The sequence below is a fragment of the Photinus pyralis genome, unplaced genomic scaffold, assembly GCF_008802855.1.
Source record: "Photinus pyralis isolate 1611_PpyrPB1 unplaced genomic scaffold, Ppyr1.3 Ppyr1.4_LG7, whole genome shotgun sequence".
NCBI classification, from domain to species: domain Eukaryota; kingdom Metazoa; phylum Arthropoda; class Insecta; order Coleoptera; family Lampyridae; genus Photinus; species Photinus pyralis.
Window position 1 is genome coordinate 18,643,733 of NW_022170738.1, and position 27,209 is coordinate 18,670,941.

The 27,209-nt window shown below is 37.6% G+C and overlaps 2 protein-coding genes across 2 annotated transcripts; both read right to left on the reverse strand.

Moving 5' to 3' along the window:
• Positions 1 to 6,204: 6,204 nt before the first annotated feature.
• LOC116176099 lies at positions 6,205 to 8,175 on the reverse strand. Its single transcript, XM_031494571.1, has 2 exons — positions 7,818 to 8,175; positions 6,205 to 7,751 (listed from the first exon to the last, which is right to left on the reverse strand). The coding sequence occupies exons 1-2, from the start codon at positions 8,173 to 8,175 to the stop codon at positions 6,205 to 6,207; spliced, it is 1,905 nt and encodes a 634-aa protein (XP_031350431.1).
• A 6,667-nt stretch (positions 8,176 to 14,842) lies between these two features.
• Positions 14,843 to 16,012, reverse strand: LOC116176100 (uncharacterized protein K02A2.6-like). Its single transcript, XM_031494573.1, has one exon. It carries the CDS (start codon positions 16,010 to 16,012, stop codon positions 14,843 to 14,845), a length of 1,170 nt encoding a protein of 389 aa, XP_031350433.1.
• Positions 16,013 to 27,209: the final 11,197 nt, after the last annotated feature.

Sequence of the window (27,209 nt, forward strand, 5' to 3'; positions counted from 1 at the left end):
GGGTTGAATACGAGTGGGTTGTGATAACGTGGTGTGTTTCTGTGAAGAAGGAGTTTTGTGTTTTTTAGCTGTGGTAGGACGTGTAATTTTATTGGGTGGACCTGTGTTTGTGGTGCATGTTGCCTTACTTGTATTTATGGTGTTTCTTTGTTCTTGAGGTTGTATTTGTGTGGTTGCTTGGGTTATTGGTGGAGACATTACAGTATTTTGTGAGCCTGTAGTGCTGTTAAGGTTGTTGCGTTTGGGTTGAGTACGAGTGGGTTGTGATAACGTGGTGTGCTTCTGTGAAGAAGGAGTTTTGTGTTTTTTAACTGTGCTAGGACATGTAATTTTATTGGGTGGACCTGTCTTTGTGGTGCATGTTGTCTTACTTGTATTTATGGTGTTTCTTTGTTCTTGAAGTTGTATTTGTGTGGTTGCTTGGGTTGTTGGTGGAGATATTGCAGTATTTTGTGTGGTGCTGTTAAGGTTTTTGCGCTTCGGTTGTATACGAGTGGATTGTTTCTGAGAAGAAGCAGTATTGTGTTTTTTAACTATGCTAGGGCGTGTAACTTTATTGGGTGGATCTGTCTTTGTAGTGAATGTTGCGTTACTTGTATTTGTGGTGTTTCTTTGTTCTTGAGGTTGTATTTGTGTGGTTGCTTGGGTTATTGGTGGAGCCATTACAGTATTTTGTGAGCCTGTGGTGCTGTTAAGGTTGTTGCGTTTGGGTTGAGTACGAGTGGGTTGTGATAACGTGGTGTGCTTCTGTGAAGAAGGAGTTTTGTGTTTTTTAACTGTGCTAGGGCGTGTAACTTTATTGGGTGGACCTGTCTTTTTTAACTGTGCTAGGACATGTAATTTTATTGGGTGGACCTGTCTTTGTGGTGCATGTTGTCTTACTTGTATTTATGGTGTTTCTTTGTTCTTGAGGTTGTATTTGTGAGGTTGCTTGGGTTTTTGGTGGAGATATTACAGTATTTTGTGAGCCTGTAGTTCTATTAAGGTTTTTGCGTTGCGGTTGAATACGAGTGGGTTGTGATAATGTGGCGTGTTTCTGTGAAGAAGGAGTTTTGTGTTTTTTAGCTGTGCTAGGTCGTGTAACTTTATTGGGTGAGGGCGTCTTTGTAGTGCATGTTGCGTTACTTGTATTTATTGNATGTCGTAAGCGCGTTTAACGCTATTAAATCTAATTCTACGGGATCTGATAACATTAGTTTACATATGTGGAAATTGTGTCTGCCACGTTTATTACCCTATATTTTGCACATAATTAACTCTTGTTTATTAGATGGATCATTCCCGTTACCCTGGAAGGTGGCTAATGTTATACCTTTACCAAAGGTAAAAGTGCCAAATGGGTATGGTGATTTACGCCCGATTAGCATATTGCCATGTATATCTAAAGTATTAGAGAAAATTATGTCAGCTCAAATTAGAAGCTATATTGAGAAGGAAGGAATTTTACCAGAAATGCAATCGGGTTTTAGATCAGGCTATAGCTGCAATACAGCACTCTTGCATGTTACTGACTCAATTATGTCCGCCATTGATCGAAATCATCTAGCAGTATTGATTTTACTAGACTACTCTAAAGCTTTTGACAGACTTAATCATGACTTATTGATCGCTGTTCTTAGGTATATTGGTTTTGATGCCATGTCGACACGTATGGTTGAAAATTATATTAGACATCGTACTCAACGCGTCATTTTTAAAGATAATGTGTCTAAACCGCTATCCTTGATCAATGGCGTGCCTCAGGGATCCATTTTGGGCCCATTGCTTGATGTGATCTACACTAGCCAGATTACCAAATCTCTAAGCAATTGTGCGTATCACTTATACGCTGACGATACCCAATTGGTTTATACATTTGGTGGGTATGATATAAATCAAGCCAATAGAATAATAAACGTAAACTTAGATCGCCTAATTAAAACATCAGAAAGACATGGGTTGTTAATAAACACGTCCAAATGTTACGTGATGCTTTTTGGCAGAGTCAAGACCAGAAGTGATACTATTGATAGCATTAAAATCAAAGATAAATTATTACCTGTGGTTGACGATGTAAAAAACTTGGGTGTTACCTTTGACTACCAGTTACGTTTCAAAAAGCACATCTCTGAACTTCTTCGTAGAGCATACTGCAATCTAAAACTAATATATAGCAATAGGCAGTATCTTAATCGAAACATTAGAGCAATTTTATGCGAAGCACTGGTTTTATCGCATTTCAATCACATTGCGATACTGTGTATGGCCCATGCTTAGATGTCAGCGATATGAAACGCATTCAACGCATGCAAAATTCCTGTCTTCGTTTGATTTTTGGTGTAAGGAAGCACGATCATATTAGTAATAAGTTAGTTGAAGTCAAATGGCTGAACATGGCTAATAGAAGGTTATTACATGCTGCCACCTTGTACCATCGTATCATTACTACTAAAGTTCCACCGTACTTGTACTCCAGGATTGCGTTCAGTGGCGATGCACATAACGTAAATATTAGGTCAAAAAATGTTTTGAGACCACCTAGATACTACACTACTATCTTCCAAAGATCGTTTACGTACAACGTCTTTAAATTGCATAACTCCCTTGCGTATGAACTGAAAAACTGTACAGTAAAACAGTTTAATAATCGTTTTAAAAAGATATTATATCTGAGTCAGTTATGATTTAGTTAGCTCCTAGTATCACTTTCATACCATAATCATTTCATATCATTTTTCTTTTTTATTTATTTATTTTTTTATTTCTCTTAGTTTGGTTTTGATTTCATGATTTTCTCATTCAAATTTACCCAATTTTTTGCTTTAGTTGGTATGAACTGCTTATCTGTTGCCATTACAGTTCTAAAAATCTAATGAGAAGGGGTTAAGTGGTAGAACAGACGGTAGTTTATTCTACGTGTCTGAACTTCGCCCCATTGGGTTGTACAAAAGTATAAGGGTAAATCTATATTAATTTTATTTTTAACCAATCTGTATCAACTCAATAAATGGCTATTATTATTATTATTATTATTAATATTTCCATTTCCTCCCGAATCACCCTGCATAGGTAATTGAGAGATGTGTTATGTAGAAGTGGCTTAGTTATCACGAAATATAAGCAATGACGAAGCAATCCATTCACAAAACAATTAGGAAATTAGTCTACCTAGGTTATGAGGCGCTGTGAAGATTAAGGTCGGTGGAAAATTAATTGCGACCAATCTTGTTGCGAATACCATAGTGTGCATAACCGTAAAACGGAAGTGTTCTTAATTAAAACTGAAAAAATGAAATAAAATATAGTGCAGCCAGAGGATTCCGTCTGGTATCACTGAATAATTTTCTTAGATTAAAATTGCCTGCTAGTTGTGCCTTACACCACATGCACTCTGCATACTTTTCATCGAGTAGGTGCTCATATTGATTAGCAGGAGATAATGTAATATGAATTTCATGCAGATTGCACATAATTACACCATTTATTAAAGGATTACGATTTAATTAAACATACCATATTTATCACAATTACTGAAAATGTGAATCATTGCAGTTTATGTTTATATGACAGAAGGGGATTAATGTAAAATTCGACAAAAATGATGTATTTCGCCGTACAATTTATGGCTCCGTTCGATGGGCTGCCTGTAGATTACTTTATATTATATTCATGAACTTCAGATTCGATTTTACGTGATCGTAAGACAAAACCCTTTAAGTGAAACGCTACGTTTGAAATAACCATGAAGGGTGGTAGGTATTTGTATTATACGGCTTTTACTACCTAATTTCTAAGATATGAAGTCCCGTTTTGTTTTAAAATTCGCAAAATGTTATTTATATTTTCCTGCGTGGGGTGTCTTGAATTCGCGAAAATAAGAATTGCCGAAAAGAGCAACGGTTGCCGCATAGTGATGAAGTTTTAAAACGCATTTTAAACAAACTTTGCTTATCGCGTCGTATGAGAATTCTTCCTCTACATTTTTAAAAGCAAACGATGTTATAAAATAACTTTATGGGGCGTAAGGCTTATGTTTACCAAGTGAGGTGCAGCTGCAGGCGTTTTTGTATTTCATTGTTTGAGTGAAGGGAGACATTATTAATCGCTTTTAGAGGAAGATGACCTGTTTTATTTTCAGAAAAGCAGAATGATGAACGCTCATTTGAATTAGCTAACATATATTTCTAATTCAATTGTCGTCAATTGCGTAGTTCTTCAGTTTTAATGGACTATCAAACTTCACTAGTACCTACCTACCAAACACAAATAATTTCTATGATTGGTTAAGTGAACATTTGCTTTGATCAGTCAACTTAAAAATGATTAAATGCGACTAAGTATATGATAATCATATCACTTTGATATATGCAATTCTCATCGATAAATCTAACTTTGCAATTCGAAACTGTCGCATCTAAATCCATTTTTATACTTGGTTGGAATGAATGGATATTTCCAAGCTGCAAGATTACAAAACAACAGGTTCCAACTTTAAAACCTCTCTTCATGCGATACAGATAACAGGGAACTTTCAACCGACTAAAGCAAGAGATTAAAACACAAAGAGATTCATGTCAAAAGCTTTTTTTTACCGAAAAGTTCAATTTCAAACGTTTTAATACTGACACGTGAAACAGGCAGGCGAATTTTCTTAATCCTTCAAAATACGAAATATATTTAGTCCAGTCATTATAGGTTTTATCTGCGGAAAAATTCCTAGTGAGCTTTTTGTGTACACCTTCATTACAGCATTTTAATGAATATTTGAAAAATCGACATTGATATCGTGCCGGCTAAAAGAATTATAAAGGTCAAAAGGTTGCGAAAATCAGTTTTTCGCGAATATCTCGCGACCTATTGCTCGGAGAACAATAGCGGTTATTACAAAAATTATTCACCGTGCAATTATCTGTAAAGAACGTCTCTTCAATTTTTCTGTAAGATGAACCATTTTTGGAGTAGAGCGCTGAGAATGCGACTACATCATGATTATGCACTCGTTTCCGCACCACCCCGAGGTAGAATGCAAATCGCGTATTTTTTACATGGTTTGCCCTGTAGGCATAATCCATGATATGTAATAAAAGGTTTATTTATTTGAGAGTGAGGAATTTTCTATTTAAAACTGAAAAATACAAATACACTTTTGTATGTAATTTTTTTTAATTCATTCATTGTCAATATCCTCAAACTTTAGAGCATCTCAAACCAATTTTTGCCGCCATAACCTTTTGTATACCTACAAAAGATTGTCTTTAGTAGATCATGGTGCTGGTGGTAATGAAGTTGTTGTTACAGGTTGCAGTATGTTATTTTTTAACTCCCAATTTTCTTGTTGAAATTTTTCTGCAGAATTGTTTCAAACGGGTTTCTTTTTCAAACATCTTCATGACTTTAATTTTAATACAGGTACTTAAAAACATGAATAAAAAACAATCAAGTTTATGCCTTGGTGTACGGTATACAATACCTACCGTATATGAATGCATTTTTGTAGCCTTCTCAATAAGTCGCGAGATATTCGCGAAAGAGTGATTTTCGCGACCTTTTGACCTTTATAACTTTTTTAGCCGGCACGAAATCAATGTCGATTTTTCACATATTAAAATGCCGTAATAAAGGTGTATAGAAAAATTCAGCTCACTAGAAATTTTTCCGTAGATTGGGGTTTGTACGTTCCTCTTTACATTCCTTTGTAAAGTAACGTATTACATTATTATCTATTACTAATTTAGAAATATTAAGGAAATAAGGGTGAATTTGGTCTTTACCTGACTCTCCCTACACGGGTCTCTGACCCGCCCCTTCGGTTGAGTAATGCGTCTGAGACACATGTGAATTTGGCAGTTCAGTAAGTTAAGGGTCGATATGTAGACGTCGTGAGACGCACTCCATCGGGTAAATAAATATCTTTTAATCCGATTATTATATAGTCCTACGCGACAAACATGTCCTTCGAGCCGGATTAATAAATTAGGGTAAATCGAGGAGAGATGGACCACCTTTTAAACATTTTTCGATAACTTCTTTATTTATAAGAATATAAGTCTACAAAACAGTACAACGTTAACATAAACATTCGTGGTCCTTTTGGTAAAGTTTAATGGTTAATATAACTTGACAAATAATTATAAATTCTAAAAAACTAAAAATCGTAATTGGTCCATCTATCCTAGTGGGGATAGGAGAGATGGACCTATATGAAAAGGAGAGATGGACCATCCATTAATTTAGGGTTTTTGTCCCTTTTTTTAAAGTGGGGGCGGCACCGCAGCGTTGGCATGTGTTGGTGTAGGATGTGCAACCATCGTGCAACCATCTGGAACATACAATGCATTGTAACCATTCCTCCTTTTTCTTTGTAAGGCGATAGTCTTCGAGGCACCCGACGCACTGATTTTCGATATCATCCAACGTTTCTTCCCCACTAGATGAATCATCCAAGATTACGTTTCCATCAGATTCTGAAGAAGTAGACTCGTGTCTGCGTTTCTTCTGCAACTTTTGATCTGTAGATTTCGGTAATTTGTTTTTGGAAGGTTTTTCCTTTCTCTGTCCCTTTGGATGAGGTGTTTGGCTTTGTTTTTGTTTTTTCTGACGAACAAGGGCTATGTGATTGGGTGAAGTTAAGTCACCCATTAGGTTCACACGAGCTTTTCTGATAGCTGGGGTTATCTGGGGTACAGGTGAAAGTTCTTGAAGTAGCTTCCCAGGTGTTTCTTCTTCTTCAACACTTCCCAACTGTTTTTTTGAATGACCTGGTTGAGGCGATTCATGGTAGAGAGGAAGGTGCATTCCGGAAGGGCCTGGTTGAGGTGAGTCACCATCGCGAGAAAGGGTCTCAGTTTCCCTTAATTTTGCTGTAGAGCCAGTTTGTTCCTCTTCTTCTCTTGCATGTATTGCAGCCTCATTTGGAGGTTGGGTTAGAAAAGCGTGATCGGGAATTTCATTCGGATTGTAAGGCCAAATTCCTGTTGACCGAAAGGCCGATACGGCATTGTTGACTGTAGCCGATTTGCCCCAAGCCTCCCCTAAAAGTTTGCCAAATTGCAACCGATTTAATTTTCTATTGGGGTTGCATTTGATCATCCTCCTACACGATTCATAATAATGCCCCTTCAGGCTTTTAAAGAATGCCCTATCCAGCGGTTGTAAATAATGTGTTGTATGGCTAGGCAAACAAAACAAAATTATATCGTGGTCCTCGGCAAATTGCAACGTGTCAAGATTGGTTGTATGAGAAGTGTGTCCGTCTACTATTAGTAAGACTTTCCCGGGTACTTTTCTGAGGTAGAAGTGGTTTTGTAGCCAGTCCAGGAAAATGTCTGACGTCACGTATGCCGACTTTGCTGACATGCGAATACGTGAGGCAGGTGGCATTCCGTCAGCCCATTCTGCTTTAGCATTTTTCCCCTTAAACACGCAGTAAGGAGGCAAATAAACCCCTTCTGCATTACAGCAGGCAACTACTGTAATTGTTTCACCTTTTTCGCACGTGCTAATTGAAGGTACACTTTTAGATCCTTTCTGAGCCAGCACTTGTCCTGCTCGCGTGTTCAGCTGTAGTCCTGTCTCGTCTGTATTGTATATATTGCCAGGCTTGTCAAATAAACTATTTTGAGAGAGTACAGCATCGAGTTCTTTAAAATATTTCTCTACAATATTTCTAGACATTCCCAACGCTCGAGCTATTGAGGTATTTTCAGCTTTGCGAACTGTAATATCTGGATTTCGTCTCAAAAATTGAAGCAGCCATACATTACCAGCTTTACCTAAAAATGTGCACAACAATTTGTTACAAAGTTTTAAAATTTCAAGTAAGAGTTCATGTAACTCACCCTCTTCTCGATTAAATTTGTGTTCAATTCCAAGACGTTCGGCTAAATTATATGCCTTAACGCGCACTTCCCCTCTAGTGGGTGCGAAACCACTTTTCTGCAATTTTTTTATGTGGGTAGAGAGCTTCATTTCTGCTTCTCTACCAAGTACACTACCAGGGCCCAATCGGTCGGTTTTATCCAGATTACTAGCTGAAAATCTGCGTTTAAATGTGGTTTTTGGAATGCCGAACGCTTTTGCTGCTTCATTGACACCCATTTGACCGTACACTACCGCATTAACGGCATCAGTTAAATTTTCTGCGGACCAACAACCCCTTTTAGGCGTATTCTGCTTACGCGTATACTCATTCGGCATTATCCTGGAACAACACGATATAGGTTCATCTCACCTATAGTGTACTGGTCCGTCTCTCCTAAAAGTGAAGGATAGATGGACCAGTAAATCCTGTTGAAATGCAATTACTTGAACACAGCGTTTTCGAGGTTAAGTGCATTTCGGAATACATATCTGCCTATGAGTGGTCTAAATTTCTACTTAAAACTTACCTTAAGTGAAATAACTCAACAACGAAAAACACTTTGAAAAATTTCGAGGACCATAAAAAAGTAATTTCCCAATAAATTAAAAAGTACTGCACCCACGCGCGTGTAACTGTAGGACTGATTAACGGCAACATTGCCTCATAATTTTACGCCGCCGTAACAAGGATTGATGCAACAACAGACAAGATACTGCTGGTGGTCCGTCTCTCCTACTGGTCCATCTCTCCTCGATTTACCCTAATTAACGCGAAGGTGTGAGTGATTAGAAGGTGAACCTTAGCCAACTAATAACGTCCGAAAAGCAACGTCTGATCCTTCAACCATTAAGGAGGAATCATCCTGGGACGCCTATAAAGTCTCTGGTAAGTCTGTGGTTCTATATTCTCCGATCTACTCCATTTTATTTAGTTATCCTATATTACTGCATAATTAATACATGTTAGTAACTGAAATCATGGCTGAAGCTAAAGCCTTAAAAATAAACGACGGTCTGTCAAAGGGCAGGTCACTCGTATTAGAAATTTCATTGAAGCTTTTCAATCCGATCCGATCCGATCTTGGGAGAAAATCCCGAAAAGGGTAAACGAGTTAGTTTTTCGGTGCACGAAGAACTAGCGTCTCGTTGGCGTCACTTCTTAGTAGAAGGCCTACCCAAAGGGGACGTATCGACTCTTCTAAACAAGTACGACTTTCCTGATAATCTTCGGAACTTAGAACCGCCGAAGCTTAATCCGGAGATGGCCACAATTCTAGACAAGCACAATTTGACAAGGGATAACTCCTACGTGGAGTTACAAAACCACCTAACTAAAGGTCTATGCGCCCTCGGGCACGCATTGAATTCAATAAATATGTCGTCGGCTCTGAGGACCGAGGTCTTCGCTCCCTTGTGTACTTGTGGAAAACTTAGTACCAACCTTTTTAGCCGTATTTCCACTATTCGGCGTAACTTACTAACGTCGCTCCTTAACAAAAATATAAAAAGTGAGATAGAGAGATCAATGCAAGGACGGCAAGAAGGCTGTGTCAGCCCGGATCCTTCGCCTGCTCGATCGGTCTAAAAGACGCTTATTTCTCACTTCCAGTAAGCAAAGTGCATAGACGTTTTTTAAGATTTACGTACGACAGTAAGTTGTACGAGTTCACTTGCTTACCATTCGGTCTCGCTTCAGCCCCATATGCTTTTACCAAGCTTATAAAACCTGTGATTCAGTTTTTGCGATCCAGGGGGGTTACTCTCGTCAATTACCTAGATGATTTTTTTGTTGTGGGTACCTCAAAGGAGGAGTGTCAGGAAAACACGTTGTTAACTTGAATGAATTTGTTGACTTCGTTAGGGTTCTTAATTAACGCAGAGAAAAGTGTGTGGGTCCCAGACACAAGGTGTAAATTTTTGGGATTCCTTTTGGACTCCGTAAAAATGACACTAGCAGGGCCCGTAGCGATTCTTTACCCACAACATATGTACTTATGTACTTTTTCACCAACAAAAAATGTACCAATTATGTATTTTTTATTTAAAAAAGGAACAAGAATAATACAATAATCAAGATGCATATATAATATAAAGGAGAATTTTTACTTAAATTTAATACATGCGACATACAAAAGGACATTATCTTGATTTTTTAGCCCTCATTGTGTAATATTGAAGCAAATCACCTTTCCGTTTATTTACATTTTTGATAATTTTATTGGCTTCATGTGTTAAAGTGTCTTGCTCGGCTTGCAAATTTTGTGCAGCCTCTAATAAACTTGAAGCAATGTTTGCCTCTGTAAGATTGTTCTTCTTTAGTGCTTGCTTTAGCCTTTCGTTCGCTTCATTTAATAATTTTGTTGCTGCCTCCCTTTTAGAACTGCTTTGAGTTTGGACCGATTTTAAATTTTTTTCTAACTCGACAACTTTTATCTGTTCATTCAATTTTTCCTTTAACTCAATTTCTTGTTTTTTTGCGTTTTTTTCTTCCTCTACTTTCGTTTCCATTTCTTTTTGTTCTCTTCTTCTTTTTTCTTCCAAATATGCTTCATAGGCCGAGTGAGCATTCTTAGCGAAACATAATAATTCATTTGTGACCTCTATATTATCAATTTTATTATAATACATAGTTTTAATTGTGTCATTAATAAACAACAATGAATTTAATGTTAATTCACTAAGATTGTTTCGCTCGTTGGTTACAATGTGTCCAGATAACGAAAATCCTCTTTCCACATCGGCATTGCCATGACTAACACAAAGGATTGTTTGGAGCACCCTTTTTAAATTAGGATATTTTATAATTCCATTAACTTGCAAATCAAATATAACCCTCCAAAAATGATCAATCCTCAAATCATTTGCAGCGCCAAGTTCTTCTAACTTTAGTAAATTCCATTCGTCTTGCAAGTTATTGAAATTGGTAAAATTTGGAATTTGTTTTGCTATGCTGATGATTTCAAAAGTAGAAAAATTTTTAAAATTACGAGGGTCGATACATTTCACCCATCTTAATAAGTTTTGTTCAAAGAGAGGAATTTTCTTAAAGATATGCTTACAGGCTTCGACATAATGATTTCTTACTCTATTTGTAAAAATTAACCTTTCGGGTTCATTTACCTTACATTTATCAAATTGATTGGACACTTCAATACCAACAATTTCTTTATAATTCTCAATGGGTATGTAATTGTCTAACGTAAACACTTCATTGTAATTAAATTTATCACAATCTAATAATGTAATTATTTCAGGTCGACAAAAATGTATCATTAAGTTTTTAATCAGTTCAATAATATGGGAATGAAGTAAGTGAATTAAAGGTTGATTGCTTTGAAATAAAATATTAAATTTATTAAATATTTTGGCACTAGCATTAACGAAAATAAGTTCAGGAAAGGTTGTATTTTTTTTAATAATATCAATGATGGTTTGTAAGTTCCTGTTTTTAGTACTTGTTTACAATTTTTGGGTATATATTTTAAAAAGTATTCTGTAATGGCTGGCCATAACTCTATGATTCTTTCAGCAGCCTTTTCCAATGTTAACCATCTAGATGGCACATGTTTTATTAAATGTTTTTTAGGAGTATTAGTGCTATTTTTACAATAATCGAAATCTGCTAAGCGGGAGGGTTTTTCTTTGAAAAAGTATTTTAAAGCAACTGACAAATCCGATATATTGCTACCAAATTCGTTTAACCCTTTTAAAAAGGCATTATTAATTACATGCAAATTACATGTACCTACATCCAATAATGACCCTTTACGCAATTTTTTTATATCCGCATTAATTGTGTTAAATACCTTCTTGTTTACATTAGGGCCATCGCTTCCTAACATAATTAATTTTTCCTGTTGTAGAGAGGACTTGGCAATTATTTCATATAAACTTTTTACGATATCTGTCGCTTTTGCATGTTGTAAGTACACAGTTTTCAAATGACGAGACACAACTTCATTTTTTTCTGTTGACCAATAGAGAATTCGTACTTGCAGTTCCTTCTGGTTGGATTTATTTGTTGTTTCGTCGTAAAGAAGAGAATAATACCCTGAAATCCAATTAAATTAATGAAAATGTATTAGGTAATTTAAGAGTAAAAACGTACCTCCATTACCTAAGTCAGTACTTAGTATCTTGTAAAAATAAGGTGCTAATGCGTGTGATACATAATAGGATACCTTCCGTGGCGATAACGTAAAATGGTCAATCCATCTACAATCGGGCATAGTTAACTTTATCACGTCTTTTAATCCCGATACTGATTCAAAACTTTGATTCTGCTGTATCAATCTAAGAGTCCATATTAGCTCTGCTTTTGTACATTCTCTTCGAGGATTGAATAGTATTGGTCCATTGTTAAATGCACTGGGATTAATTTTGTGTTGATTTGAATTATTTATTTTATATTGTTGTTTATGGCTAACAGCCTGTGCATGCTGATTAATTGCAGTTTTTCCACGTTCAACACACACTTTTTTATCACACACTAAACAAAAAATATATTTATCACATTCCGCTCTTGCCCAAGTCTTAATTAGATGACCATTTACATCAGTTTCCAATAACCAAGACTGTTTCAATTTGCACTTTCCCATTTCCCGTGTTGCGCTGCTTGAATTCGCAAATTAGACTGAGACACATTTTTTAAATCACAGGCAAGCACCTTTAAAATAGAAGGAAGGCAAGAAACTTAATCCTCATTATCATGCAACTGACACGTTTTTAAAGATAACAAACAACCACCCTTTGAGAGTTGAGATAGACAGGTATTTATGAGTCATTATTATGACTATTGAAATAAGAACTTGTTTGTATTTGATGTTTTGTTTATGTTGCCAGTTGACCTCTAGAAAAATATGTACCTTTATGTAACTTCTCAGAAAAATGTGTACCAATATGTACCTGCTTAAAAAATATGTACTTTTACATAAAATAGTGACCGAATACGGGCGCTGCACTAGAGTTACCGTGCGATAAACGTGACAAAATTTTACGCAAAGTAAAGTTTTTTTCTTAATTGCCGTACACGCACATGCAAGATCCGTAGATTTGCACATTTCGTAGGACTTCTTACGTCGGCGTGTCCCGCAGTGAAATATGGGTGGCTTTACACCAAACTTTTCGAGCGAGAAAAGTACCTGGCTCTGCGACAAAACCATACGCATTCTCGAGTCTTTGACCCCAGACTTACTTTGGTGGCGCAATGGCATTCAGTTAGCCTACAACGACTTAACATCAGACCAATTCAGCCACGAAATTTATTCTGATGCTAGTCTCACGGGCTGGGGAGCAGTGTGCGGCGTCAGCAGCGCTCACGGTTGGTGGACCGGTCGCGACAAACAAGATCATATAAACGTTTTGGAGTTAAGGGCAATCTTTTATTTATTTAGTATCCCTCTCTTGTTCTGTGCCCTCAACAGGCTTGCGTCCAATTACAGAGTGACCCGCATAATGCATTTTAGAGGTGCCTCTGCAGAAGGTCTTAAGTTGTATTACATAAAGATGTAAGCAGTAGATGGATTACGTACCTTAATTTATGAGGGGTTGGTAAAAGAGGGAAAGCTCTCGATCTTGTGCGATTACCCATCCGAGGATAACTACACATAGTTAAACAGCCCCAAGCTGAATCCCGAAATTGCAAAGGCATTGAACATACAAATTGTAAAAAGTGACGAAAATGAGCGGAGTTGCAAACACAAATTGGCGAGGCGATTTGTCAGCTCTATGGAAACTGTTCACCTAGCTTTTGTCCAATGAAGGGGGAGAAAATTCAGAGCATATTAAGTTAGCAAGCTATGCGAATAAATTAAATTGTTACTTGATTTTCACCACAAGCAAGCTATAACGTAATTTAATCGCAACCTTAGGACAGTACTCAAAGACACCCTAACATCTGGCGCTTCAGATGGTTGGCTGTTTGGAGAAAAACTATCTGAACGTGTCAAAGCTGCACGAGAACTAAACAGATCAAGCTGGGAACTCAAATAGAAAGAATATGAGGATATATATACGTGTATTGTGGTATTGTGTATATACACACACACACACAACATTCCTCCCTCTTTACAAAATGAAATCTAATTAAACAAATTGTGAACTGGTGTAAATCGGAGAGGAGCGCGTCGTGTCCGTTCCTGATCTAATCGGCTTTATAAATCTAAGAAACTTTAACTAAATATACGACGATGGACACAACAAGTAACTTAACCCTCATTTCTAAAAATGAAGAACTAGCTTACACCATTCACCCCACTTATCTAACCTACAGACACGTTAACCCTGTTATCTTTGCTCTAAATAAAGAACTAGGATATACAGCAACCAACGAGATTATTACTGGTTACAGACGATCAGTCTTTACTAAGGACGCACTCATTGCGGATTATCATAGAGGAGATGTTCCTAAACACCCCATAATTAAGGACGAACATTACCAACTAGCCTTGAACAGAGTCAAAGAACTTTTCGCTCCCCCAACACCCTACAGACCAGTAGCTTTTCCAGATCTACGTTATTACCCATGGACGTTACCAACCTCAGCTGAAGCTCCCTACACCTACAGCGATTACTGGAAGGAATACATCCACATTAAGTACGAAAAAGGTTTAATCCCTGACTCAAGAGTCACATTTCACAACCTGTACAATGAGATTTTCACTCACAACAGAGAGAAAGTTCATAGAATTAAAGATGGTATTTACAAAGACAGAGAGAACAACGATCTCAAATATTACAATCAGGCTCATGCCCGATCCCACTTAGTACGTGCTAACGAAGAGGATAAAATACGAATGGTATTTGGAGTCCCAAAACTGATGATACAAGTAGAAGCCATGTTTTTATGGCCACTTGTAAATGATTTAGTAAATCGAGATGGCCCAATGCTTTGGGGCTACGAAACCCTCAAAGGCGGATGGTACAAGATATATAATTATATGTCAGCACCACCTACCCCTTCGACATACCTAGCTTTCGACTGGAAACAGTTTGATAAAAGAGCTCAGTACGAAGTAATTGACGACCTTCTTGGAGCTACCGGTGTCACCTGGTCTCTTTCAGTCGCGTCGGCTCTGGCAGTTTCCTGCGTTGGTGATAGAACTGGGGTAGCTGTTGCCAGAGTGGGCTCCGCGGCCACTGGTGAGTCCCCTTGTTGGCCATGAAAACGAATACGTCGCAATATGGGCTCTTCAGGCGTTGTTTTTCGTTGTTGGTCGACACCTGTTTCTTTGATATTTTCTGCGAACATTCTAATTTGGTCAATATGACGTTTCACGGTTTTATCCCCATGTTTAATTTCATAGTGAAGATCTCCGAGGCGAGCAGTCATAACGCCTGGGAGCCATTTGTCCATGTTTTTGTTTCCAGATAAGAAGTATACATCTTGTCCAACGTTTAGTATGCGGAAGGTAGAGCTCATGTTTGCTTGATGTTTCTGGGTGACTCTTGTCTGGACATCGTCAGGTCTTGTCAGGTCAAGACGAGTTCGTAGGTCGCGCCCTAGGAAAAGTCGGGCCGGTGGAAGCATCGTAACGGAATGTGGAGCCTTCCGGTATTGACGAAGGAACTCGTTTAGGTTGCTCCGGAGCGTTTCTTTGGTTGTTTTCATTGCGTAAAGCGCATCCTTCACAGTTTGAATGTAGCGTTCTGCTTGCCCGTTTGTAGAGGGATGGTAAGGTGCCGACAGATTGTGATACTTCACGCCACTATTTCGTAGGAAGCTTTTAAAGTCATCTGCGATGAACTGCCTACCATTGTCTGAAACTACCGTAACTGGCACACCGTATGCCGTGAATAAATCGTCCAGGATTGTAATTGTGGCGGTGGCTGTCGTGGAAGTCGTAGGTCTTACTTCAAGCCATTTACTGTAGGCATCTACGATGATCAATAGCATTTTGTCTGCTACTGGACCCGCGTAATCAATGTGAATGCGTTCCCACGGTGCTTTAGGGTATTCCCAGTGATGTTCTCGAAACTTGGGCGGAACGTGAGCGTGTCTGATACAATCTGTGCAGGACTTTGCTACATTCTCAATGTCCGTGTCGATTCCCGGCCAAAACACAAAGGAACGTGCCATTGCCTTCATCTTGACTATACCTAAGTGGGCCGCATGCAGGTCTTTGAGGATAGCGTGTCGTAACGTCGGTGGTACGACCACTCTATGTTCAAACATCAGACAGTTCGCAGCGAGTGTATACTACTTAACCTCTGGCGCTTTAAAACCATGTTGGGCTAAGTTTTGGCCCGTTTCTAAAAGTTGAATAATTCGGCCGAGATGCAAGTCTTTTCTAGTTTCGGATTTGACAGGGAGCTGTTGAATCTGATGAATTGTGAAAAAATCGAAATCGTCAAACCCATCTACATATATATATATATATATATATATATATATATATACACACACGATACAATAAAAGAAGATATGAGACATAGCCGCATTGAATTCGGCCGAGTTCGCGCATGACGTCACGTATAGAGTAACGTTTGAGTTTGCACGGTTTTTCTATATGATTATTAATGCTTTATTTCATTAAATCCATTCTGATTATCTTTGGGGCGCGGCGCGGGCGGTTGCCTTGTATAGAAAACTAATTGTTACATATTTGTCCCATTGTAAGTAGATATATACAAAGTACTCCTTCAGAATTATAAAATAAAATTGGTTGCGTGGCCACATGTCGTATAAATAAAGTAAGGGTTTCATAGTGGTATGGTATCTCCATTGTCATATTCTATAAGTATAATCGTTCTTTTTAATTGAAACAATTTAATACAAACAAGTTTTCGCGTAAATTTAATTACATAAACCTATTTTATTCGCTTCAAAACGATTAATCGTCTACAGCACAGAAAACACATTATACTTTTCCGAAATTTTTTCTGCAATTCGTTCTTCTCTCTTATTCTTATGACAACCGCGTCTTTCTATTTTATTTGGCAGGTATTTTGACGGGATATCCTCTTTTTTAAGAGGTCGATAATTTTTTGGCGCATATCCCAACAACTCGTGCCTTAAGTTTCTCTCATAATCGCTTTCAGTAAAATGTTTTGAACAAATTTTCGCACTGCAAATATTAAATTTGTCCTTACGCTTACACAAACGCTGCCATACACGTTGTAAGTTCTTAGCTTTTGGAAAGCCAAAAAACTTTATTTCGCGATCATAATTCTTCGATTGATTGTCTACATGACAGCCATACACCGCACATCTCATTTTAAACGCTTTTTATTTAAAAACTCGCAATTAAAATATGTACTTCCACGAAATATACAAGCGATAAATTACAGTTTCTTTGTTCACTCCTCGTTTTACTCTTTACGTGACGTCACGTAGGTCCGCCCACCTGTGCGATGTCATATCTTCTTTTATTGTATCATATATATATATATATATATATATATATATATATATATTGTTGGGCATAGCTTACGTCACATTTCATTTTAATTATAGGAAGTGTGGCCCTCTCGATCGAGATCGCGTCTGGTGATCTACAGGGTATCGATGAAAATATATTCCACCCAATAGCGAAATTGGTGATCCAGTGAAAAGCACTCAATCATTAGGAGGTACTACATCTACATCTAACCAGCAAATACCTGTTACAAAAAGTAGTGTAGAAGAGCGGCAAGTAGCGGTAGCAGAAAGGAAACTGGTTATTGAAGAACATAAAATGCATTAGAAAATAAAAAGCTTGATTTAGAACATAAGGAACGCATGGAAAGGCTAGAAATAGAAAAAAATAACTAAAACAGAGTTAGAACAAAGAAAATTATGAAATTACTTGTTTCGCAACAGCAACTTATAGCTAATAATCTTGCAAAGAAATAAAAATAGTGTTTTATTTATCAACATATGTACATATCAATAAAATTTAATTCAGTATACCAAATACTCATTAAGGGTTGGTGGTACAGTTTGAAAATAAATAGCAGTTTGACTACCGTACAGACGTGTGGCAATTAGTAAGTAATATTGCCACTTTATACATAGTTGGTAAATCTTGCAATAATTTTTGATTTTTTCTAAAATCTACAAATGTAAATGCTTTTTGAAAACCCCATTCTACTGACACTCTCAAATTTTTCATTGAACGATTAAATTCCTGTTGATATGGAAGTAGATCATCAATCCTTCCTGGATAAGGTGTAAGAAGCAGCTCCATTAAGCCATAAGCTGGATCGCCATACAGACAATAGTTCTCATTTGCATTAAACACGGCTTTCTGCTCCAATTCATCATATAACAAGGATTCCCTGAAAATTGCAGCGTCATGTCTTCTGCCGTGGTAAAGCACCCTCCAAGCTGGCTATTATACCATTTGGACACATCATTGACTGAAATTTCAGGCAGTGGAACGGCTTATGACCAGAATTATATTGCTTTTGGTCTAGTGATGGCCGACAGATCTGCCTAGCAGTTCCATCAATACACTCCCAACAATTAGCTATTACTCCTCCTTTTGCTTCAACAGCCTAAAAAAAATAATGAAAGTATACATAACATTCTACAGCGCAAACGATATATATATATATATATATATATATATATATAATACCAAAATTTATTTAGGCGACTGCGTATCTCAGGCTGATCCTCCATTGGAAGCGTAGTCGCGCGACAGGGGGGTTCCTTATTATTAGTCGCTTATAATCGCCCTACGTTGTGTACAGGATTGTGTTGTTTTTCGACATGGAGAACGAAAAGTTGATTGTTGCTACTCGCGGGAAGTCGCCGTTGTGGGACATGAGAAACAATAGGTATCATTCTCGGGATATTCAGAGGAAATTGTGGGCGAATAAGGTTGCGGAAGAAATAGGTGTTGATGGTGTACCAAGCACTACTACACATATCGACTGTTTTTATGACATCTGAACTGTAACTAAGTGTTTGAACCACCAGTTCTTAGTCGATTCGTCTTCTACGGCTTCGACGGTCCTCACATCCATAACTTTACAAGCTACCTTGAAATGATTTAATCTCCCACACTTATGGAATTTGGTTCCAAACGCTGGGCACTTGTTAATTCCATGCTTCAAATTACACGGTGTACAGAGGAACACCTTTCCCTTTTTCAGCAGTTTGGGTATCGGATTTAGTAGATCGCACTCCTTCACGTTTTCCCTCGCGTTTTCCTTTGATTTCTGTCACCTGTAAATTTTTGCTATCGCGGATGCTTTTCATTTGAGATCCTAACGCTTCACTGGTGCGACAAGCTTCAATCACTGTTCCCAAGTCAGACTGGTCCATTGTTAAAATTTTCTCTTGCAAGCCTTTGTCAAGAATCTCTAGCACGCCTTTGTCAAGAATCCCTAGCACGAGCCTATCCCTAATCATGTTCTCTTCCTTTTGAAAGTCGCAACGTTTTGCTAATTTCTTAATTTCGGCGACTGTGAAGTACCTATGGGTTTCTGACCGTTCCTCGCAATGTATCGAGTTACGTGGCGGCAAACCGTATAATTAAGTAGAATGTATTAGGTTACGTAGGGGCGGTAAACCTATGTAAGTTAATTATTAGAAAGTGAACACAAAACCTTCCCCATACACTTGGAATAATCTTTAATTGTAATGCGACATGTTTCGGCTAACAAGCCATCATCAGGCCTAAAATGTTGTACGATTACAAATTTGTCTCACAAGAGTGATAAAACTTACAAGATGTTATAATATCCGAACGGCTTCGAAATATTAATAATACAAGTTAAAAATTAATCGACCCTGACGGGGACGAAGAATTGAGCAAGTTTAAAGATCGGGAGTCCTGAAGGGAACAACCGACCGAAGAACACAGCAACAACTAAAACTTAACGATTAATAATCTCTTAACATAGCAAATATAACTTACAATGAGAGGTCGACCCACAATCGGTACGACATCGAACAAGTACGGTCCAAAGGCCTAGACGGGGGAAGAGGACCGAGCAAGTGAAAGGTCAAGAAACCCTGAAGGAGTAACTAACCGACCATCACACATCAACCACATCAAATCTAAAATAAAGAATATGTTAACATAACCTATCTCGGCGGAAAAACCTTACTTACAGATTGAAATAATTACATTACTAGACAGAACATGGTCGAAATTAAGGATTTCACCCACTACACAGCGGGATGATTAAAGTAGTCGAAAAGTACGTTAATACATGTTAAAATTGAACCGGTCAATTCAAGACGCCGTGACAAACAGTGGAACAGAAAAAGTCAAAACCCCTAGATATCACTACAGTTACTAGGAATGTACATGGTGTTGCAATATACAAGGTGTTACAAAAGTAATAAAAATTAATTAAGAAATAGCAAATTTTTGTCCGGGTAAGTGATTTCATTGAGGGATGTACTGGGATTCTCCTTAACACGTTTGTGAATTTCTTTCATTTCGAGGCAATCAAATTTTATGCTTTTATTGCAAAAACGAAGGAATTTAACATTATTAGAACGGGTGTCCAGTTTCCAAAATATGAGAGGCAAAAAGATTTGTTATCTAAATTATATTTAATGTAATTAATGTGTTCAGCAATAGCCCCGAACCTCCTCCCCGTTTGGCCCACGTATGAAGCAGGACACCCTCTGCACTGTAATTCATAAACGCCGGATTTATCTGAGTTGTCGACTACATCTTTAGTATGAAATAGTTGACTAAGTTATTCTTAGAAGAGAAGGAAATATTGATATCGTATTTTTTAAACAAATTCTGAAAATGGTAAGAACTAGGTCCTATAAACGGTAACGGAAGGTACCTATGAGGTAGGATTTGTTAACGGTGAAGCGAAGTGATATCTTTGAGCTGTTTATATTAAAAAGGATTTTATTGTGTAACTTTTGAATCAAGTGTAATGGATAACTATTATTTTTAGCAATTTTGAAAATGATGTGTAATTCGGAATTGAAATTTTCTGTGTTGAGGGGTAAGTTATGAAGGCGGTTGAGGTAAAATCGGAAGGCCGCCATTTTATGAGAAAAGGGGTGGAAAGAATTGAACGGTATAACGTGGTCGGTAGTAGTGGGTTTCCTGTAAATGTTTATGTCAAGATTGTGGTTATTCCTCGTGATACTAAGGTCTAAAAAGTTTAAAGTTCTACTTTCTTCTATTTCTAAAGTGAATTTAATTTTGAGGTGTATTTAATTTAATATTTGTTTGCATTGTTGCAATTCCTGAAGGTTACCTTTAAACGGGACCAAAGATATCATCCACATACCTCCTATAGAATTTAAATCGATCAGTGATGAAGCTGTTGTTGAAAATGTGATTATTCTCCAGGCCGTTCATGAATATCTCGGTTAATAAGGGTGACAAATTGCTGCCCATAGGCAATCCATCAGATTGGATGTAGGTATTATTATTAAAAATGAAAAAGTTTTGACTACGACAGATACGCAAACACTCGATCAAGAACTCGCAGACACGATCCGAGCTACTGGAATTATCCAATAGAGGTTTGTTTTAAATAACCCAGACATTCCTCGAAAGGAATACTGGGAAAGAGGTTGACGGACATCAAAGGAGACCAACAAATGATCTTTAATATTAAGGGCAGTAAGCTCGGTCGCAAAATGTTGCGAATTATTAATCGAATATTTGAAATCAAAAGTTATACAATTTCTTAAAGTCTGATTAAGCCAAGCAGCTATCTTAGAAACTGGAGTGTTACAAAATGAAACAATAGGTCTAATTGGATTGTCTTTTTTATGAATTTTCGGTAGAGCATAAAGTCTAGGCATGTACGGATTCATGAGGAGCAAGCGAGACGGCTGGATATTAAAAATTTCGGTAAAAATATTATTATTAGACTGAATAAATCGGCGAATCTTATTGGCAAATGAATTTAAACTAATTTTGTTAGATCTTTTGAAATCATCTGTATCAATGAAATCATTCACCTTCCCAATATAATCATGTCGATGCATAATCACTACCGCATTGCCTTTGTCGGCTTTGGTGCAAACAAGATCGTTGGTTTTTAGCTTTTTCTTGATTTTGTCCAGAATTAATTTATTATTGAATTTGCCTTTTGGCACTTGCAGAGATTTAGGTTTTTGACTACAAATAGCTCTCACATTATTTTGGTCTGAGTGATTGACATTTTTTAAGATAATACATTCTAAATCCACTTTGAAATCGTCGTCCACCACCACCCTTCCTCGTCCCGGAAACGTGCATTTTTCGTACTTATGAAACAAATAACTATTGTGTACTTGATTTAGACTTAAATTCATACCTAAGAAATAAAACTTGATGATTCACCTTAGTTTTGTTTTTACCAACCAACCCCGAGACGTGTACGAACCTTCCCCGGATGCGGGGTTGCTTGGTACATTTGCAACCTTGAAAAAGTCAATATTTTCTGATTTTAAATGATGTCCAAATATGACCGTATTTGAGAATTAGGTAACCAAAATATCAGTAATCAATACGCTGGACTTTTTTTTTCTCTATTCATCAACAAAAAAATAGGGAACGCCTTGATATGAAAAGCGTACCAACCAACCCCGGTCTCCCCTACTTAGATTATTTTCTCAAGTTGCCAATATTCGCATCTGTCAGATTCATTATTAATGTACTACAGTATTTGCAGAGTAGTCCAAAAATTAATTCATCTGTCGACTACACTCAAGGCCGGATTGTGCCAGAAATCAAATTAAATGAACGCATCCAGGACCAGGACCAAAACTGACTAGGAAATAAAATGGACAAGTAAGTACCTACCTCTTAACTTACTAACATAAAACACAATTAACTGTTTATGCTATTATTTGCAGATTTGTTGTGAGAAAACCTGCTCCGAAGTCTTCATAAACTGGGTTTACTACATCAAATGTGTCTGAAACCGCAAGTACTTCAAGAGCAAGTGAATCGGAACCTCACAGACCTATGGATGCAGACTCCAGCCTGATTCTTCATCACAAAATGACGAAAATGAGCCACCGCTCAAGAAGAAGAATAAATCATATCGCCAAAAGTACATCACAAAATGGGCCGATGAAAATTCATCTATTTCTGAGTGGTTGGTAAAAACAAAAAAGGGCATGATGTGCTAAGTTTGTAATATAGATATATTAGGAGATATAACACATTAAAATGCACGAAAAAACTACAATGCATAAAAAAAATATTAATGCTGCTAAATCTTCCGGCAAAATGACCGACACATTTATTTAAAAAAACTACTACCCTAAATAAAAAGGTGAAAAGAGCTGAAACAAAGCTTGTAATGTATGTAGCAGAACAAAATAAGTCTTTTAGATCTCTGGATACCCTTTCAAAATTGATTGGTGACATTTGTCCAGATTCGGAGATCGCAAAACAAATCAAATGTGGACGAAAGAAAGGGACGAATATTTGCTTACATGTGAATTGTGCAAATTAACCACTATTTTATGAAAAACACATTTTTCAATCATCTTAGACGAGACAACTGATGTTAGTACTGCCAAATGTTTGACTGTGTTGGTACGCTACGTAAGGAAATTAATCCCAACATTTTTTGTATTAGGTTGCACCTGTCATTCATTTCATCTTGCTGCATCAGGTGCTTGCAAGAAACTGCCTAGCTATGTTGAACGGTTTGCAAGAGACGTTTGAAATTATTTTGCCCACAGTAGCAAAAGAGTAAGCGAGCTGAGAGAATGTCAAGTGTTTCTTGATTTGGAGCCTCATAAAATTCTGAAGTTGAGCCAAACTAGGTGGCTTTCATTAGAGGCAGTAGTAAACCGCCTATTAGAACATGGTCAGCATTGATACTCACATTTACTGCAGCTATTCATGAAGGAGACGATACACAAGATTTCACCGCAATATTGAATGCCCTGAATAATCCACACTGATGGGACGATGGGTAGAGAATACTCCTCACGCCACGCACAAGACTATTTATTTCAGGGTTAGGTTCCGACAATATTTACAATTCTTAACAACTAACAATATACAAAAGGTCCAAACGTTCACGTCGCACTGTCACGAGCAGGTAGCGGTCGAGATGTTACCTGTTGTTCGCTCGGGATACCATAAGCCACCGTAGCGTCTGTATGGAACCGGTTTACCGAACTTGCTTCCTTGCCGTTCCGGGTCCGTCGTATTCTGTCTTCGCGAGCTCGTGACCTATTAGATTTTGTGGCTGTGACATCTAGGGTTCGCTTAACACAGTTGTAGGGGCGCGTGGGCGTGATTGTGTAGGTGAGAGAGAGGTGGCGTTAAGGGTATGTTACACTCTCCCCCTCTAGCCCATTCAGGCGTCCCGACGATGGGGCTAGGACTATTGCTTTTTCCTGGGGCGTCCTCTGCGTCGTACCAAGCCCATGGTGAAAATTTTGTATTTCCCCGCCACAAATGATTTTGTGCTACGCGCAGTTTTGCGATTAGAAGCCCGTTTTCCGAGCGAAGGCAGTATCTGTACAACTTTCAATAAAGAATAGTAAAAATCTAATTCTCATTTGAAATTTTAAGGTTTCGTCTTCCAATTGCGGTTTGGCACCTTGAATTTCCACCATTGGTCCTTCGAACCGATTCCGAGCCAGTCTACCGACTACCGGACATCTGCCGCATGGCATAATTTATCAAATATAAAAACCGCATGGTCTTGGTCTTCATTGAACAACCAACAAATATATAATCAAGCCGCATGGTCATCAGGTCATAATCTACATATGCAACGCAACGTGATAATCAAAACTGTAAGTTCCAATTTTCCTTTTATTCACAATAATTCTTCCTATAAAAGGATTGTTGCATTCAATTATTTTGTCTGCAAAATTTTTATGCAAAATGTCACAAAGCAAAACCGAAAAAAAATTGCTTCGCGAAGCAGGTGATGCTTTGCAACTCTTAAACGATTTTCAAGGTCATGTCAGCAGATTACCATCAGCGTTATCAAAATTTGCATTGTGCGAGTTAAAATTACGTATAGAAGCAATAAAACCCCTTCAACAAGCGTACAGAAATGCAATTTCTGAATTACAAGAAGCCGAAGTAGATATCGATGGCTTTGTCTCCGCAGCTGAATTTGATAATGTTTTCTATGCAGCTTTGACACAGGCGAATTGTTTAATTGAGCCGCCGGAAAACCCAATCAAAGCGGAGGTCAAACCCAATCTAATCGATTCTTTCGAACAATTTTCTTTTCAGCATGCATTGCCGCGAATTTCTTTGCCCAAATTTTGTGGTACCTTTACGGAATACAAAGCTTTCATAGACAGTTTCATGTCCGTTGTAAACCAAAAAAATATTACACCTTCTCATAAATTTCATTTGCTGAAATCTAGTCTTTCAGGGGAAGCCGCTAATTGCATTGCCGGATTGCAGCCTTCTCATGATAATTATGAAGTTGCTTTGAGTATCTTAAAAGATCGTTATGATCGACCCAAGTTAATCATCCAAACACACATTCAAGAGATTTTTAATCTGAAATCAATTTCAAAACCATACGCGACAAATTTGCGTGCATGTTTAGATACGTTAAACAAACATTTATTGTGTTTAGAAAATTTAAATGTCAGTAAAGAACAGCTTGCGGGTGCTTTCTTATCTAATATCATTGCGGCTAAGTTAGATAGCGAAAGTTTAGAAAAGTTAAAAAAATTCAAACCCAAAGAAATTTTATCTGTTGACGAAATTAGGGAATTTTTGCAAGACCGGGTGCACTTCCTAATGGACGTCGATGCAGACGGCGCTGTTGTTCGTCAGGGTCCACCTAAAGCATGTCATCCAATTGTGAAAAAAGATAGAAAGCTCGTGTTAGCAGCTACTGATACAAAACGACAATGCCCATTATGTAAGGAGTTTCATGCGATTCATTCTTGCCCAACTTTTTTGTTGAGCACTCCTGAAGAACGGGCCAAAAAATTGCTCAACTTAAGCTGTGTAAAAATTGCTTAATGCACGATAATCAGCAGTCCTGTTTATCAAAACACACTTGTAAAATTTGTAAATTAAAGCATAATACGTTACTTCATTTTAATAAAAATGCCAGTACCCCTACAAATGCTACTAAAACTTCCATGAACAACTTCGCATCATCTTCGAATGATACAGAAGAATTAACGCCTACTTTTACTGGCCATTCCAATTCATGTAAGGGTATTACTCTTCTATCTACAATTGAAGCTCTGGTCAGAGATTCAGAGGGTAGATATCATTTAATCAAATGTTTGCTGGCCAACGGCTCCATGCAAAATCTGGTCACTAGTCGTTTAGTTGAATTTCTGAACTTAGATACCCAATCAACTCCCATGTGTTTAACGGGGATAAACGGGAATGTTACGAACATAAAAAACAGAGCTCAAGTGGCAATTAGGTCTATTCATAATTCCTATCAACTTGATCTTGATTGTTTGGTCATACCAACAATAACTTCCCAATTACCTATTGTTTCTTTCGATGCAAGTAGGATTTTAATCCCACCAAATATTCAATTGGCTAACAGAGATTATAACATCGCCTCTGAAATTGATTTGTTAATAGGTTCGACGTATTTTTATAAGCTTTTGTGCCGGGAGAGAATTTGTCTTGGCCCGAAAGCGCCAATATTGCAAAATACAAAATTTGGTTACCTTATGATAGGAGATGTACAGGCCGATTCTAAAAATCATTCGAGCGCGCATTTGTGCATTTCTAATGATGCCTTAAACACATCATTAAAACAATTTTGGGAAATTGAGAACGTAACACCCTTAAAACTTTCCTCTCTCCTATCTGAGGAAGAGAGACTTTGCGAGGAATATTTTTCTCAAACGGTATCTTTTGACGATCATCACAGATACGTTGTTAAATTACCATTTTAATGATAATATTTCAAAATTAGGGCAATCCTACAACATGGCACTACGTAGATTTCTCTCATTAGAGAAACGATTGTCCAGAAATGTAAATATTAAATTGTCCTACCAGGAATTTATGCACGAATATCAACATTTAAATCATATGACTCTGCTTCCCAAAAAAAACCACTCCTTAGTAAAGTATTTCTTGCCACACTTTGAAATTTTGCGCGAAAATTCTTTAACTACGCGCATACGTGTTGTTTTTGATGGCAGCGCTAAAACAGATCATGGCATTTCGGTTAATGATTGCCAATTGTTAGGTCCGGTTGTTCAAAAGGATCTATTCACAATTTTGTTGAAGTTTCGGGAACATTTGGTAGCCGTCGTAGCAGATTGCGAGAAAATGTACCGCCAAATTCTGGTTGCTCCAGAGGATCGTGCTTACCAAGCCATCCTTTGGCGTAACAACCCAGCAGAAGAGATAAAGATATATCTGTTAAATACGGTCACATACGGTCTCAAGAGTTCATCTTATTTAGCAACAAAGTGTTTACAACACTTAGCCCAGTGTCACATTTCCAAATATCCGTTAGCTGCAAAAAGCATTTTAGAGGAC